We start from the raw sequence: 13,361 nt of genomic DNA, 5'->3' as shown, positions 1-13,361 counted from the left end.
GCTGTCTTCTTTGGTCTCCTGATGAATATTTCTCAAATTAATCTTGCTGTCTCAGGCCTCTTCCTAAACCAGTGTGTTCCCTCTGGCCATTAGAATTTTCTTTCTATATGCTGCAGCTGATCATTGCCTCCCTCGCTGATTTCCTTTGACTACAAGATAAACTCCAGATTTCTTAGCTGTTGCCCATCTGAATTCGTAGAGACTGCTCTCCTAAAATCCCTAACAGTCTCTCTAGTCTCCTAATGTAACTCATTTAGCGGATATTTTCTTTGCTCATCTATTTGGTATATATATATTTTTTAACCACTTTTTCCTTCTTGGAATTCAGTTTCATGGGCATCCTGACACAAGTTGGGTTTTTTGTCCGTAATAGTCAGGGAGAACACACACTTCAGGGTATCAAAGGATTTTAGAAGGAACCTATTCATTTGGGTAATTTGGGAAAGAGTCTAAGGAAGTGAAGCTTTGCTTTAGATTGAATGTTGTCAGAAAGTGAGGTCAGTTCTATGATTTGGCCTTTTAATAAATTTTATAGGGAGGGCTGACCTAAGCAGGGGGAAAGCTGTAATTGGTAAAGAAGTACCAGTCACTCATTTAACTGGAGAGGGGAATGTTTGGTATTTTGTGTTGCTCAGTGACCTTGTCCAAAATGGATGTTCTGTGAGATTGTTTATGTCCAAGGAAACAATATGCCTTAGCTGTTAGGCATCAGATCAGTTGGTAGTAACACTGAGGTTTAGGTATGAGTCTCAGATAAGTTTCTGGAATGTGGAGGCTGCTGTTTTTTTCTTTATCAGTGCCCACTTTTGGCCAAGGGTAGACAGAGTTGGGCTGCAGGACATTAATTTTTGATTTTCACATCTTCACTGTGGCAGAGATTTTGTTTAAGATCAGAGGAATATCCATTCTGTGTAGTTTGCAGTTTAACCAAAGTTAATCCTTTCTTCTGTTATAAGATGAGCAGTTTATTCATCTGACGTGATGGTGGCTGCAGGGTAACATTAAGAGTCTGGACAGGGATACATCAGCTGACTGCAATACCCAGTCTTGTGGTTTTCGTTTTACTTCTTTCCTCCTAGCTCATCCTTACCATCCCTATGTCTAATCCGTTTTGAAGAACTATTAATTTTTAGTTTGTAAAATTCAAACCAACTAGTTCTCAGTATTTGTAGTATGTTTTGTAACATTATCACAAACACTGAGTTAGCAAGTACTGAACCATTGCTTCTGAGGGAATTATGGAATTAGTTTCTATGAGTCCTAAGTCACATTATTTTAATCAGTTGATGAGTTTGTAACCTTGTTTTATGAGTGTTTCTTTTAAAGATGTGTTAATATATATTGCTGATTCGTTAACATTGAATTCACAGCCAGTAAAGAAGTTTATCTAACTCATATGTTTTTTTCAGAAGGCACATTATAGCCTTCTTGCACTTAGGAATGGTTGACAGCATTTCAGCACTGTGCTTGGAGGCCATATTAAACAACAAGAGCACCAACAAAAAGCACAAACATGTGAAAAACATGGGCTGAAATAGGCCAAGAAGAAGATGCTTGTTTACAGCATGAGAGCTAGAGCTAGAAGGCAGAGTGTTGCTTTATTCCACCACAGCTGGGAATGTATGTGTTGCCTTACTCAAATTTTTCACCATTCGACACTCATCTGCAAATGACTATGAAATAGGAAGCATTAATTTTGGCTTTACAAATAAATGTTAATGCGTAGGTGAATTTGCAAATATGGAACCTGGGAATAATGAGAATCAACTGTATGTCATTTTTTTTCCATCTTCATTGATTGCCATAACCCTAACTCAGGCTATCATAATTTCTCACTTAGTCATTTTCCTAACTAGTCTCCACTGGTATGGCCAAATGAAGATTGGTTCTCTCCAAAGTATGGTCCACAGTATAGCTGGAGTACTGTTTCTGAAATGTAAATCTGATCATTGCATTTATTCCCCATCTGTAACCCAGCTGTTTTTCAGTAGCTTCCCATTGCTCTTAGAATAAAGACTAAAATCCTGATATGGTCTACAAATTCTTTAAATTTCTGGCCCTTGCTTACCTGGCACAAATTTCCCCTTGCTTCACCATAATTCTGCCCACTCTTTATTTGTTTTTAAGATAGAGTGTCACTCTATTGCTCAGGCTGGGGTGCAGTGGCGTGATCTTGACTCACTGCAACCTCCATCTCCTGGGTTCAAGCGACTGCCTCCCAGGTTCAAGCATTTCCCCTGCCTCAGCCTCCCAAATAGCTGGGATTACAGGCATGTACCACCACGCCTGGCACATTTTGTATTTTTGGTAGAGATGGGATTTCACCATGTTGCCCAGGCTGGTCTCGAACTCCTGACCTCAAGTGATCACCCGCCTAGGTCTCCCAAAGTGCCGGGATTACAGATGTGAGCCACTATGCCCAGCCCCACTCTTTAGATCAGTCTTTCCTTACACAACCCCCAATTCAGTCTAGGTCATGTTACTTTGTTTATACGATAGTGTTTTCTTGTTTTGAGATGAGTCTCACTCTGTCACCCAGGCTGGAGTGCAGTGGTATAATCTCAGCTCACTGCAACCTCTGTCTCTCAGGTTTAAGTGATTCTCCTGCATTAGCTTCCCAAGTAGCTGGGATTACAGGCGTGCACCACCACACCCAGCTAATTTTTGTAATTTTAGTAGAGATGGGGTTTCACCATGTTGGCCAGGCTGGTCTCGAACTCCTGACCTCAGGAGATCTGCCTGCCTCGGCATCCCAAAGTGCTGGCATTACGGGCGTGAGTCACTGGCACCCGGCCCCGTAGTGTTTTCTTGATAACACTTTCCTTCATAGCATTTATCTTAGTTCTTAGTTCTACAGGTGCTTACTCATATATGCAATTTAAAAAGTTAACATGCCTCTTACTAGACTGTGATATAAACTCCAAGACAGCAAGAATTGTGTGTGCTTTGGTTAGCCCTTCTGTCAGCAACAACTAGAACAGTACCAGATAATGTAGTAGCTTCTTATTACATAGTGTATGAGTATATAACGCCCTTCCCATCTTGACCTCAGCCTATATTCCCATCATCTTCCTATTAGGTTTCTGTGCTCCACATACTGAACTGTTTCCTTAGGCCTTCACTCTGAGGTGCTCTGTCCTTCCCCACCACCAAAAAAAATAGTGGTTTAAATCCCAAACCAATTTTTCCCATGCAAACCCTTATTCATCCTTTGAGATCCAGCCTAACAGTCAACTCTTCGGTGTGATAATTTCCATATGCTCTTGAGTAGTGTTTTATAAAATGTATTGAGATTTGTGCCCTTAGCACCATACCTAAAAGAGTAAATGCTGAAGAGACATGGACATGCCATGGACAGCTTTTAAACTGGTCAAACAACTTCCTTAATAAGATTAATAGTGTAAATTTTTAATATCACATTTACAGAAGGAATAAATTATTCCCAGAACTTTGTGATTTCAGGGTCACCGTTTAAAAGTAACTTTTGGTGGCTGGGCACCGTGACTCACGCTTGTAATCCCAGCACTTTGGGAGGCCGAGGCGGTGGATCACGAGGTCAAGAGATCAAGACCATCCTGGCTAACATGGTGAAACGCCATCTCTACTAAAAATATAAAGAATTAGCTGGGCATGGTGGCGGACACCTGTAGTCCCAGCTACTTGGGAGGCTGAATCACTTGAGCTCGGGAGGCGGAGGTTGCAGTGAGCCGAGATCATGCCACTGCGCTCTAGCCTGGCGACAGAGTGAGACTCCATCTCAAAAAAAATAAATAAATAACTCTTGGTATTATAATAATCTACTTTTTCTGCTTTTTAAAAATATCTATTGCTAATTTTGACAATGCTCATTTTAACTTTTTAAAATATTTAACCATTTATCATAGATTTTTGAAAATCAATAGGCTGCTTTATTACAATATAAGCTTCTTGATGTTAGGGGGGCCAAAGTGTATTCACCTTTTATTTGTCCTTATTTTTTAGTCCAGGGTTTCTTACATAATAGACAGTGAATAAATAAACAGTAAGTAAAGAATGAATTGTGCCAGTAGAACCATACCGGACCAAAGAACAACTTTTTATTTGGGATTATGTTTTTCTGCTTAAATTGATAATCATTGTTTTCTCTGGAAGCGGAAAACTGGCCTTGCAGTGGTTCTTAGAGGTAATAACTATTATGGTTATTTAATGGATTTTATTTAAGTAAAATGGTTAAGGTGTTTTCAGTGCTTTGTGTGCAGGAGTGCCTGCATTAATGTGTTACGCAGTGTTTTCACTTTCCAGAATATTAATGAAAATCATGTCGTTTTAATTTTGTTTTGTCACATTATAAAATGGGTGAGGGGCTTCCAATTAGGAGAGCTCTGTCCATTTTTTAAAAGTACATGCTTAATTGATCTTATATTGCCCCAGTGTAAATATAAGCTTTTTTAAAAATAAGCAGTTTTACAGAACGTGGTAAGAATTAAACTATTAGGTTGGTGCAAAAGTAATTGTGGTTTTTGTCATAATACATACTTGCATGTAGTGTAAAACTTTGTCAGATCAGCATTAAACGAACATACTAGTTATTGGAGTTATCCTTAAAATTACCTTAATGTAATGCATTTCTAAATTATTAAGTTGTTTTGCCAGCTTTTACCACATAGTGTATTACCCCTGTTGCGGACTGTCTCCATAGCTGTTTATCAGTTCGGCTCCAATAGTTGTTTTTTTATTTAAACATGGATTTTGACATTTCTCTGTAGTGTACAAAATAATATATTTTTACTAAAACTGAATCTGGTTCAAATAAAAGAAAAGAGCGCTAACTAGTTATCTTAGTTGGATTGCTTCCATAAGTGGAGGGGAGCCAAGAATTATGGGACAAGTTCATTTGGCTTTTAAGGAGGTCTTCGGGCTTTATTTGAATGTGATTATCTCATATTCTGAGAAATCACTTTTAAAACAATGAATTGTTTGGTAAAGCCTGTGGAGAAGAAAATCTGAGACTCTATTTTTACCTTATTTTACCTGACACTCTATTAATCTTGTCCACTATTCACTCCTTTCATTTAAAGCGAGATTAGATGATTAATCACTCTGGGTTTTTGCCAGGCTGTTCCTTCCTTTGGCAATGGTTCTTAAGGGGAGGGGAGGTGGGAGATGTCAGGGGGAGCTACTTTCTAGAATCACCGCTTCACTATTTTGAAAATAAGCCTGGTGGCTGGGCACGGTGGCTCATGCTTGTAATCCCAGCACTGTGGGAGGCCGAGGCAGGTGGATTACCTGTGGTCAGAAGTTCGAGACCAGCCTGGGCAGCATGGTGAAACCCTGTCTCTACTAAAAATACAAAAATTAGCCGGGTGTGGTGACAGGCACCTGTAATCTCAGCTACTTGAGAGGCTGAGGCAGGAAAATAGCTTGAACCTGGGAGGCACAGGTTGCAGTCAGCCGAGATCCTGCCATTGCACCCCAGCCTGGGTGACAGAGCAAGACTCCCTCTACAAAAAAAAAAAAAGAAAAAAGAAAAAGAAAATAGGCCTATACCTAGTGATGGGTATTTTGGAAAATTTCCAGTAATATGTGACCACCCCCCACAATGCAACATACTTGTTTTGGAAGTGTTTTTAATATTTGGAAGGTATTCTTAATGTTTATGGTTAAGGGCTTCCTAGATAGAATTCAAATCCCATGTAAAGGAAAAGTAAAGAGGAACTTTTCTTACCTAAAAGCAGTGATGCAGTTAATTTGAATGAAAGAGTGCTCACTGTAGTTCCTGTTAGTCAGTTTGAGATCAAGACTAACCCGGGGAAAATAATTTTGGATAATGGTACCTCATATAAAAGCCTATCAGTACTTAAAAAATCTCTCACCCTCTCTCTGGATACAATAAATTTTAAGTACATTATTGCTCTTCCTTGGTAGCTTTTAGATTAAATTTATGATCACTTTTTTTAAAAAGTGAGTGAGTTTTATAATAAAAGATGTTCCTGTTGAGTGAATGGTATAGCACTGGATTTGAAAAATTATCTTTTAAATTAATGCTCTAAAATTTTGAAATTAACAAATTTTTTTTTTGATAGGTTTATGGCTACAAATGATTTGATGACAGAACTGCAGAAAGATTCCATCAAGTTGGATGATGATAGTGAAAGGAAAGTAGTGAAAATGATTTTGAAGTTACTGGAAGATAAAAATGGAGAGGTACAGAATTTAGCTGTCAAATGGTAAGTTGTTTTTTACTGGTTGAGTCTTTCTTCCTGCTCCCCCAACCCTGTTTTTAAAAACTCCTTGTACTATCTCTTTCTAGTGTTTGTGTTTAGAATTTTTAGGTGACTAATGTTTAGTGTTTGTATATGGTATATATAGTATATTTCCTTACAGCATGTAAGTTACTAAATGGTATTTTCTTTTAATTGTTACAAAGTACATGTAGGGTATTCCAAAAACAATGATTCTCTCATTTGTTTGACTATAGCCTACATTTTTAGCTGAGTTAAAGCCCTACTTGCTTCTGTATATCTCTGTATTCCAGTGGGGATGAAATGAAAATGAAATGATTAAGGAAAATTAAAAACTAATAATAATAACATTCTTTTTTTTTTAAGGCAGGGTCTCACCCTGTCTCCCAGGTGAGAGTGCAGTGGTGTGATGACAGCTCACTGCAGCCTTGACCTCCTGGGCTAAAATCCTTCTGCCTCATTTTAAAAATTTTTCTTGTAGAGACAAGGTCTCACTGTGTGGCCCAGGCTGGTCTTGAACTCCTGGACTCAAGCGATCCTCCCACCTTGGCCTCCCAAAGTGCTGGGATTATAGGCATGAGCCACCATGCCCAGCCAAAAAACTAATAATAATAAAATTCTTAATAAAGAATAGCAGCAGTTAAACCATAAAGCAACACTGATGATACAATATGTATATTGTATCATCATCAGTTGATGCAATACATATATGATACAATAGTTACAGAGAGTCTTTTCTAAGAATTATGGAGATTCTGATTTTGTGTACAATGCAGTGGGGGCTTCTTGCCATGCATGATGTTGGCAGTTTGGTTTCTTATTTTTAGTAGGGTAAATAAAGAATTTGATTTCTGAATAAATTCCGTTAACATACTGATTTAGTTTATGAATGTCAACTTTTAGAAATCCTTAATTTACATATTTATTAGTATAACTTTTAGCCTCATAAAATTATGGAATTATGCCTTTTTTTACATCATTATTTTGGTATCGATTTAAATAAAGCATTATTCCACTGTTACTTCTTTTAAAGGTTTTAAAATTTGTTTTAGCCTAAACTTTTACATATCCCTTGTAAGAGTAAATAAAAATATGAGAACTAATTAGCATAAAATTTCCAGACATGCAATACAAATTTCTTTAACTTGGGACATTTGCAAGCTTAAAGTAAAATGGGTCTTTCAAAAAATGGTGTTGTACGGGAGTGGTGGCACACACCTGTAATTCCAGCACTTTGGGAGGCCGAGGCAGGTGGATCACATGAGGTCGGGAGTTGGAGACCAGCCTGGGCAACATGTAGAAACCCTGTCTCTACTAAAATACAAAAATTAGCCAGGCATGGTGGCGCACACCTGTAATCCCTGCTCTTGGGAGGCTGAGGCAGAATCGCTTGAACCTGGAAGGTGGAGGTTACAGGGAGCCGAGATTGTGCCACTGCATGCCAGCATGGGTGACAGAGCAAGACTGTCATCTCAAAAAAAAAAGGTGTTGTAGAATAATACAGATGAGTCAGTAATTTCACTTTAATTCTTTATCTTTTAATATTTTTTTTCCATGTGCCTAATAAACAAAATTAAGCTTTGTTCAAAATATATCCTGAATGTTTCTCAACCTTTTAAAAAAATAAGTGTTTAAAAAAGTAGTCTTTGTCCCAAATTGAGAGTTGGGAGGTACGTCACTTTAGTATGTATCTTAGTTCTTAGTCACTTGAGTATGAATCTTTACTCATTAGGAACCTGAGTTTCTTGAACTTTTGTTGATGTTTTACATTTATAATTAGAGGAGTTGGGGAGAAATAACATATATTCAAGAAAATAAAGGAATTAGGATATAAATAGAGTAGGAGATAAAATGATAATTAGTAAATAGTCTAAGAGCTGGGTCTTGGAGGATGGAAAATCCCAATAGATAGATTATTAAGCAGCCATATCAAAAAATTGGAAAAATTGAACAAAGAATTCATCACCCAAAAGAAAGATCCAGAAATATTTCACAGCGTCTTTAAAACCTCAAAAAAAAACAGGTAATTCCAGTACAGAGAGTTGTAGTACTGTTTCAGAACATAGGGTAAGTATGAAAACCTTCCAAACTTTTATTTAAATTATATACTGATAACAGATCCTGACTAATGATAATACTTTAAAAAAAAAAAGAAAGAAAATTATAGACTAGCTTCGTTTAAATGTTCAAAATAAAATATAGCAGTGTATTATTGGTAACATACTGTGACTAAGATTTTAAGGGGGTAGTTCAGTATTATATGCTTTATTAATAGTTATTTCATAATGTTAATAGTCAAAGGGAGAAAAAACTGGCTAGTTGTCAAGACACTGGTGAGAGTCAACATTGACTCTTGATTAAAACAAAACAAAACAAAAAGCACTTAGTTTACTTTGTATAATTAGAGAGGTGAAGAACTTCCAAAAACTAGCATCATACTTGATTTGTCATTAGAGTGAAGAACAGGTTGAAGATGTATTATTCCACTTGACAGAATTCATCATCTGTTTCAGGTAAAACATGTAACAACATAGGAATTGATGGGTCCTTCTTTAACATTAAAAGTGTACACATGCATGTACACACACACACACAGACTTTCTTCAGCCCACACACATTCAGTGCCCCCCCGACACATACACACATACACACAGTTATTTCAGCCCAAAAGTTATAAAATACCAGATAGATTCACCCTAAAGTCAGGGACAAGGCAAATATGTGTATCTCTCTGCTGTTTCTTTTGAGGGTATTAACTACTTTTAAGACAGAGAGTTGGGAAGAAAATTAGAGGCATAAGAAATGAAAAGTGTATGTGGGAAAACAAGTCAGTTAAGAAAATTGAATTTATAAAAGAATTCAGTGAGGTAGGAAGTAAAATTTATAAAATTAGTAGCTTTTATATAAGCTTTTGATAACTAGCTTTTCGTGTGGGCAATTAGAAGATAATAGAAATGAACACCCATTTATTATAGCAACAGAAAGACAAAATAAATAGGAATAAATGTAACAAGAAATGTTACAATGGTGACTTGAATTGCAGTGTTGTGTGGTATAAGGTAAGATTACAGTTTTCTGTTGTTCCAAATTTATGAGAGAAGCATTTAAAATACTTTAAGATACAAAATGTACTTGAACAAGCAGAGAGACATCTCATGTCCTTGGATGGGATAACTCCACATCATAAAGTTTTGGTTCTCTTCAGGTTACTTTTATGCTAAACTAATTATAAAAATCATTACTTTTTTTTCCAGAAACTAGACAAACTGACTAAAGTATATTAGAGTTGAGAGTGAGCATGTACTGAAGATAGTCAAGAAAACTCTGAACAGGTAGAACAATTGCTGAAGGTAGAGAGGTATTGGTTAGCCCTATAAATATTATGTCTCTATAATCAAAGCAGTGAGGTAGTGGGGCATTACTCGACCAGTGATGTAAAATAGAATGTAAAGTATGTTATGAAGGTGGCGTCACTGGGAAAAAGATGGACCTTTTTCAAATGACTGGATAATCATTTGATAAAATTGTATAATTTTATCATACAACATATCCAATCATGGTCACCATTATTCAGATTTTATTTACCATAAATTAGTTTTGCCTGTTACAAAACTTCATATAAATGGAATTATATAGTATGTGCTCTTGTGTCTGGCTCTTTTTGCTCTCATAATACCAGAAGTTCATCCATGTTGTGTATATTAGTAGTTCATGCCTTTTTATTAATGATTAGTAGTCCATTGATTGTTTATTCATTTGATTTCTTTCACGGATTTGACTACTGTGAATAAATATACAGTGAACGTTTGTGTGCATGTCCCGTTCAGGACGTGTGTCTTTATCTTTTACTGATACCCAAGAGTGAAACTGCTCTTATTCACTTAGCTCTTTATGAAAATGCCAAATTTTTTCCCAAAGTCTATCTACCACTTTATGTGAAAGTACCAGTTGCTCTACATTCTCACCAGCCATTTGGTTGTGTCAGTTTTTAATTTTAGCCACCTAAGTAGGTGTGTAAGTGTGGTTTTAATTTCTATTTCCGTGGTAACTAATGATGTCAAGCACTGTTTCATGTGTTTTTTGGCCATTTGGTTTTTTTTGTGCATGGACTTTTTATTATCAAGTTGTAGTTCTTCTCTGAATTTGATGAGCTTAAGTTTTTAATTTTGGTTTTGAATTTACTTCAGTTTGATTTAATTTGTAAGTTAATTTAAAATTTTCTTTTATGGTTATTGTTTTCTGTGTCCTAAGAAATCTTTGTTTACCTTAGGTTGTAAAGGTTTTCTCCAAATAAGATTTCTAATTTTAGCTTTACTTTTAGTTCTATGATCTATCTTGAATTTATTTTTGCAAAGGATATGAAGTAGGAATAACGTTTTCTTTTTTTCTCCAAATGGATATCCAGTTGATGCAGCACCATTTATTGAAAAGACCTTCCTTCCCTACTGAATTACTTTGGCATCACTGTCAAAAAATCAATTGACTATAAAAGTGTGGGTCTATTTATAGATGCTGTTTTGTTCCATTGGTTTATTTGTCTGTACTTATACCAGTACAACACTTGGATTCATTTTAGCTCGGGGTTTATCAACTTTGGCATTACTGACTCTTTGGGCCAGGTAATTCTTTTTTGTTGTTGGGAACTATGTATGCTGTGTACTGTAGAGTGTTTAGCAGCATCCCTGGCCTTTACTAAGTATTTGCTGATAGCATTCCCACCTCTCCCAGTTGTGACAATCACAAATGTCTCCAGGCATTGCCACATGTCTCTTGGAGAGCAAAAATTGTCCTGTTGAGAAACATGGGTGTAGATAGTAAATGTAAAGTAAAAGGTAGTTTAAGTTCTCTGGCTTCATTCTTCCTTTTTCAAGAGTAGTTTCGTTTTTTTAGGTCCTTTATATTTCCATGTAAATTTTAGAGTTGTCGACTTGTATTCTTAAAAGTAAGCTTGCTTAAATTTTGATTAAAATTGTGTTGAAGCTTTCGGAGTATTTGAGAAGAATTCATGTATTAACAATACTTAGTCTTTCAACCATGAACCATAGTATCTCATACTTGTTAAAGTCGTTTTTGCTGAGTCCTCAGGATTTTCTACCTAAACAATCATGTCATCAGTGAGTATCCCTTTCTTTCAATCCTGATTTTGATAATTTGTGTTCCTTTTTTTTTTAATCATCAATTAATTGAATCAGGAACTTACCAGGTTTACTAATCTTAATTAAAGACCTGACTTGTAGGTTTATTAATTTTGTCTGTTTGTTGTCTGTTTCATTGATTTCTTCTGTGATTATTGCTTTCCTAATGGCTTTCTTTCTAATTTAAATATATAAAGGTATATATTTTCCTCTAAGTATGTCTTTAGCCAAATCCTACAAATTTTGGTATATTCATTATCATTCAGTTTGAAATACTTTTAATTTTTGATGTGACTTTTTTTAATCCATTGATTATTTAGAAGCAGTTTCCAAATAATTTGGAGGTTATTTTTTTACAGGTTTATAATTTAATTCTACTGTGGTCAGGGTACTTTCTTTTAACATTTATTGAGATTTGTTTTGTGGTATACCACATGGTAGGTCATGGCAAATGTTCTATATATGCTTGAAAGTATATTCTGCAGTTGTTGGGTAAAGTGTTTTATAAGTATCAGGTCAAGGTATTTGATAGTGTTCAGATTATTATTATTTTTATTATTATTATTATTTTTTTTTAGACTCCAGTCTGTCACCCAGGCTGGAGTGCAGTGGTATGATCTTTGCTCACTGCAACCTCCACCTCCCAGGTTCAAGCGATTCTCAGACTGCCTCAGCCTCCCAAGTAACTGGGGTTACAGACGCACACCATCACACTCACCTAATTTTTGTGTTTTTAGTAGAGATAGGGTTTCACCATGTTGGCCTGGCTGGTCTCGAACTCCTGACCTCAAGTAATCTGCCCACCTCGGCCTCCCAAAGAGCTGGTACTTTAGGCATAAACCACCACGCCCAGCTGTCCTTTCTGATTTTTTGTTTAGTTGATCTGTTGACTGTTGAGAAGGATGATTTTAAAGCTGTATAATATTAAAGACAAAATTGTTCTGATATTTGTTTAAACAGTAAGAAATACTTTAATCAGGACTATTGTGATAGGTGTAAAGACTATTGCAATAGGAGAGAGAGATTGGTCTCAACTTCAAATACTACGAAAGTGGAAATTTATAGCCAAAAAGCGGAAATAGTCAGAGATGGAACATTACATAAGAACAAACATCAAGGGTGGTGATAATTCTCGCTACAATTGAGGTAGGCCTGGCAAGGACGGGGGCCCAGAGTCAAGAACTGCTTGTTGAGAAGAGTGCTCAGATGTGGCTTAGTAAAGTTTGGTCAGAGTCTTTGTCAATGACTAGGTACATACACATTTATAATAATGATGTGTTCTTGATGTATGACCCTTTTATGAGTATAAGACATTTCTCTTTATCTCTGGTAATACACCTTACCTTGAAATATATTTTCACTGATCTTAGTTATATAGCCACTCCCATTTGTTTCAAGATTGGTTTTTGTGCATATGTATCTTTTTTATTTCTTGTTTTATCTGTTTTTTTACAATTTTTTTTGTAGATAGCAGGTAGTTAAGTCTTGTTTTTTCTTTTATTCAGTTTTATAATTACTGCCCTTTATTTTTTTTAATATTTATTTATTTTTTATTATACTTTAAATTCGAGGGTACATGTGCATAACATGCAGGTTTGTTACATACGTATAGTTGTGCCATGTTGGTGTGCTGCACCCATCAACTCATCAGCACCCATCAACTCGTCATTTACATCAGGTATAACTCCCAATGCAATCCCTCCCCCTTCCCCCTCCCCATGATAGGCCCCAGTGTGTGATGTTCCCCTTCCCGAGTCCAAGTGATCTCATTGTTCAGTTCCCACCTATGAGTGAGAACATGCGGTGTTTGGTTTTCTGTTCTTGTGATAGTTTGCTAAGAATGATGGTTTCCAGCTGCATCCATGTCCCTACAAAGGACGCAAACTCATCCTTTTTTATGGCTGCATAGTATTCCATGGTGTATATGTGCCACATTTTCTTAATCCAGTCTGTCACAGATGGACATTTGGGTTGATTCCAAGTCTTTGCTATTGTGAATAGTGCC

The 13,361-nt window shown here is 36.3% G+C and overlaps 1 protein-coding gene across 1 annotated transcript in view; it reads left to right on the top strand.

The window, feature by feature from the left end:
* CAND1 (cullin associated and neddylation dissociated 1) overlaps window positions 1-13,361 on the top strand; it is a 47,761-nt gene that overhangs the window by 6,975 nt on the left and 27,425 nt on the right. Inside the window, exon 2 of the mRNA XM_017871568.1 lies at window positions 6,063-6,206. Coding sequence (XP_017727057.1) covers window positions 6,063-6,206 — 144 coding nt within the window. The remainder of the gene's footprint in view (window positions 1-6,062; window positions 6,207-13,361) is intronic.

Source organism: Rhinopithecus bieti, unplaced genomic scaffold (assembly GCF_001698545.2).
Source record: "Rhinopithecus bieti isolate Rb0 unplaced genomic scaffold, ASM169854v2 scaffold_5924, whole genome shotgun sequence".
NCBI lineage: Eukaryota > Metazoa > Chordata > Mammalia > Primates > Cercopithecidae > Rhinopithecus > Rhinopithecus bieti.
The sequence above is the reverse complement of the archived record's forward strand: the minus strand, read 5'-3'. Positions and strand labels throughout refer to the sequence as shown.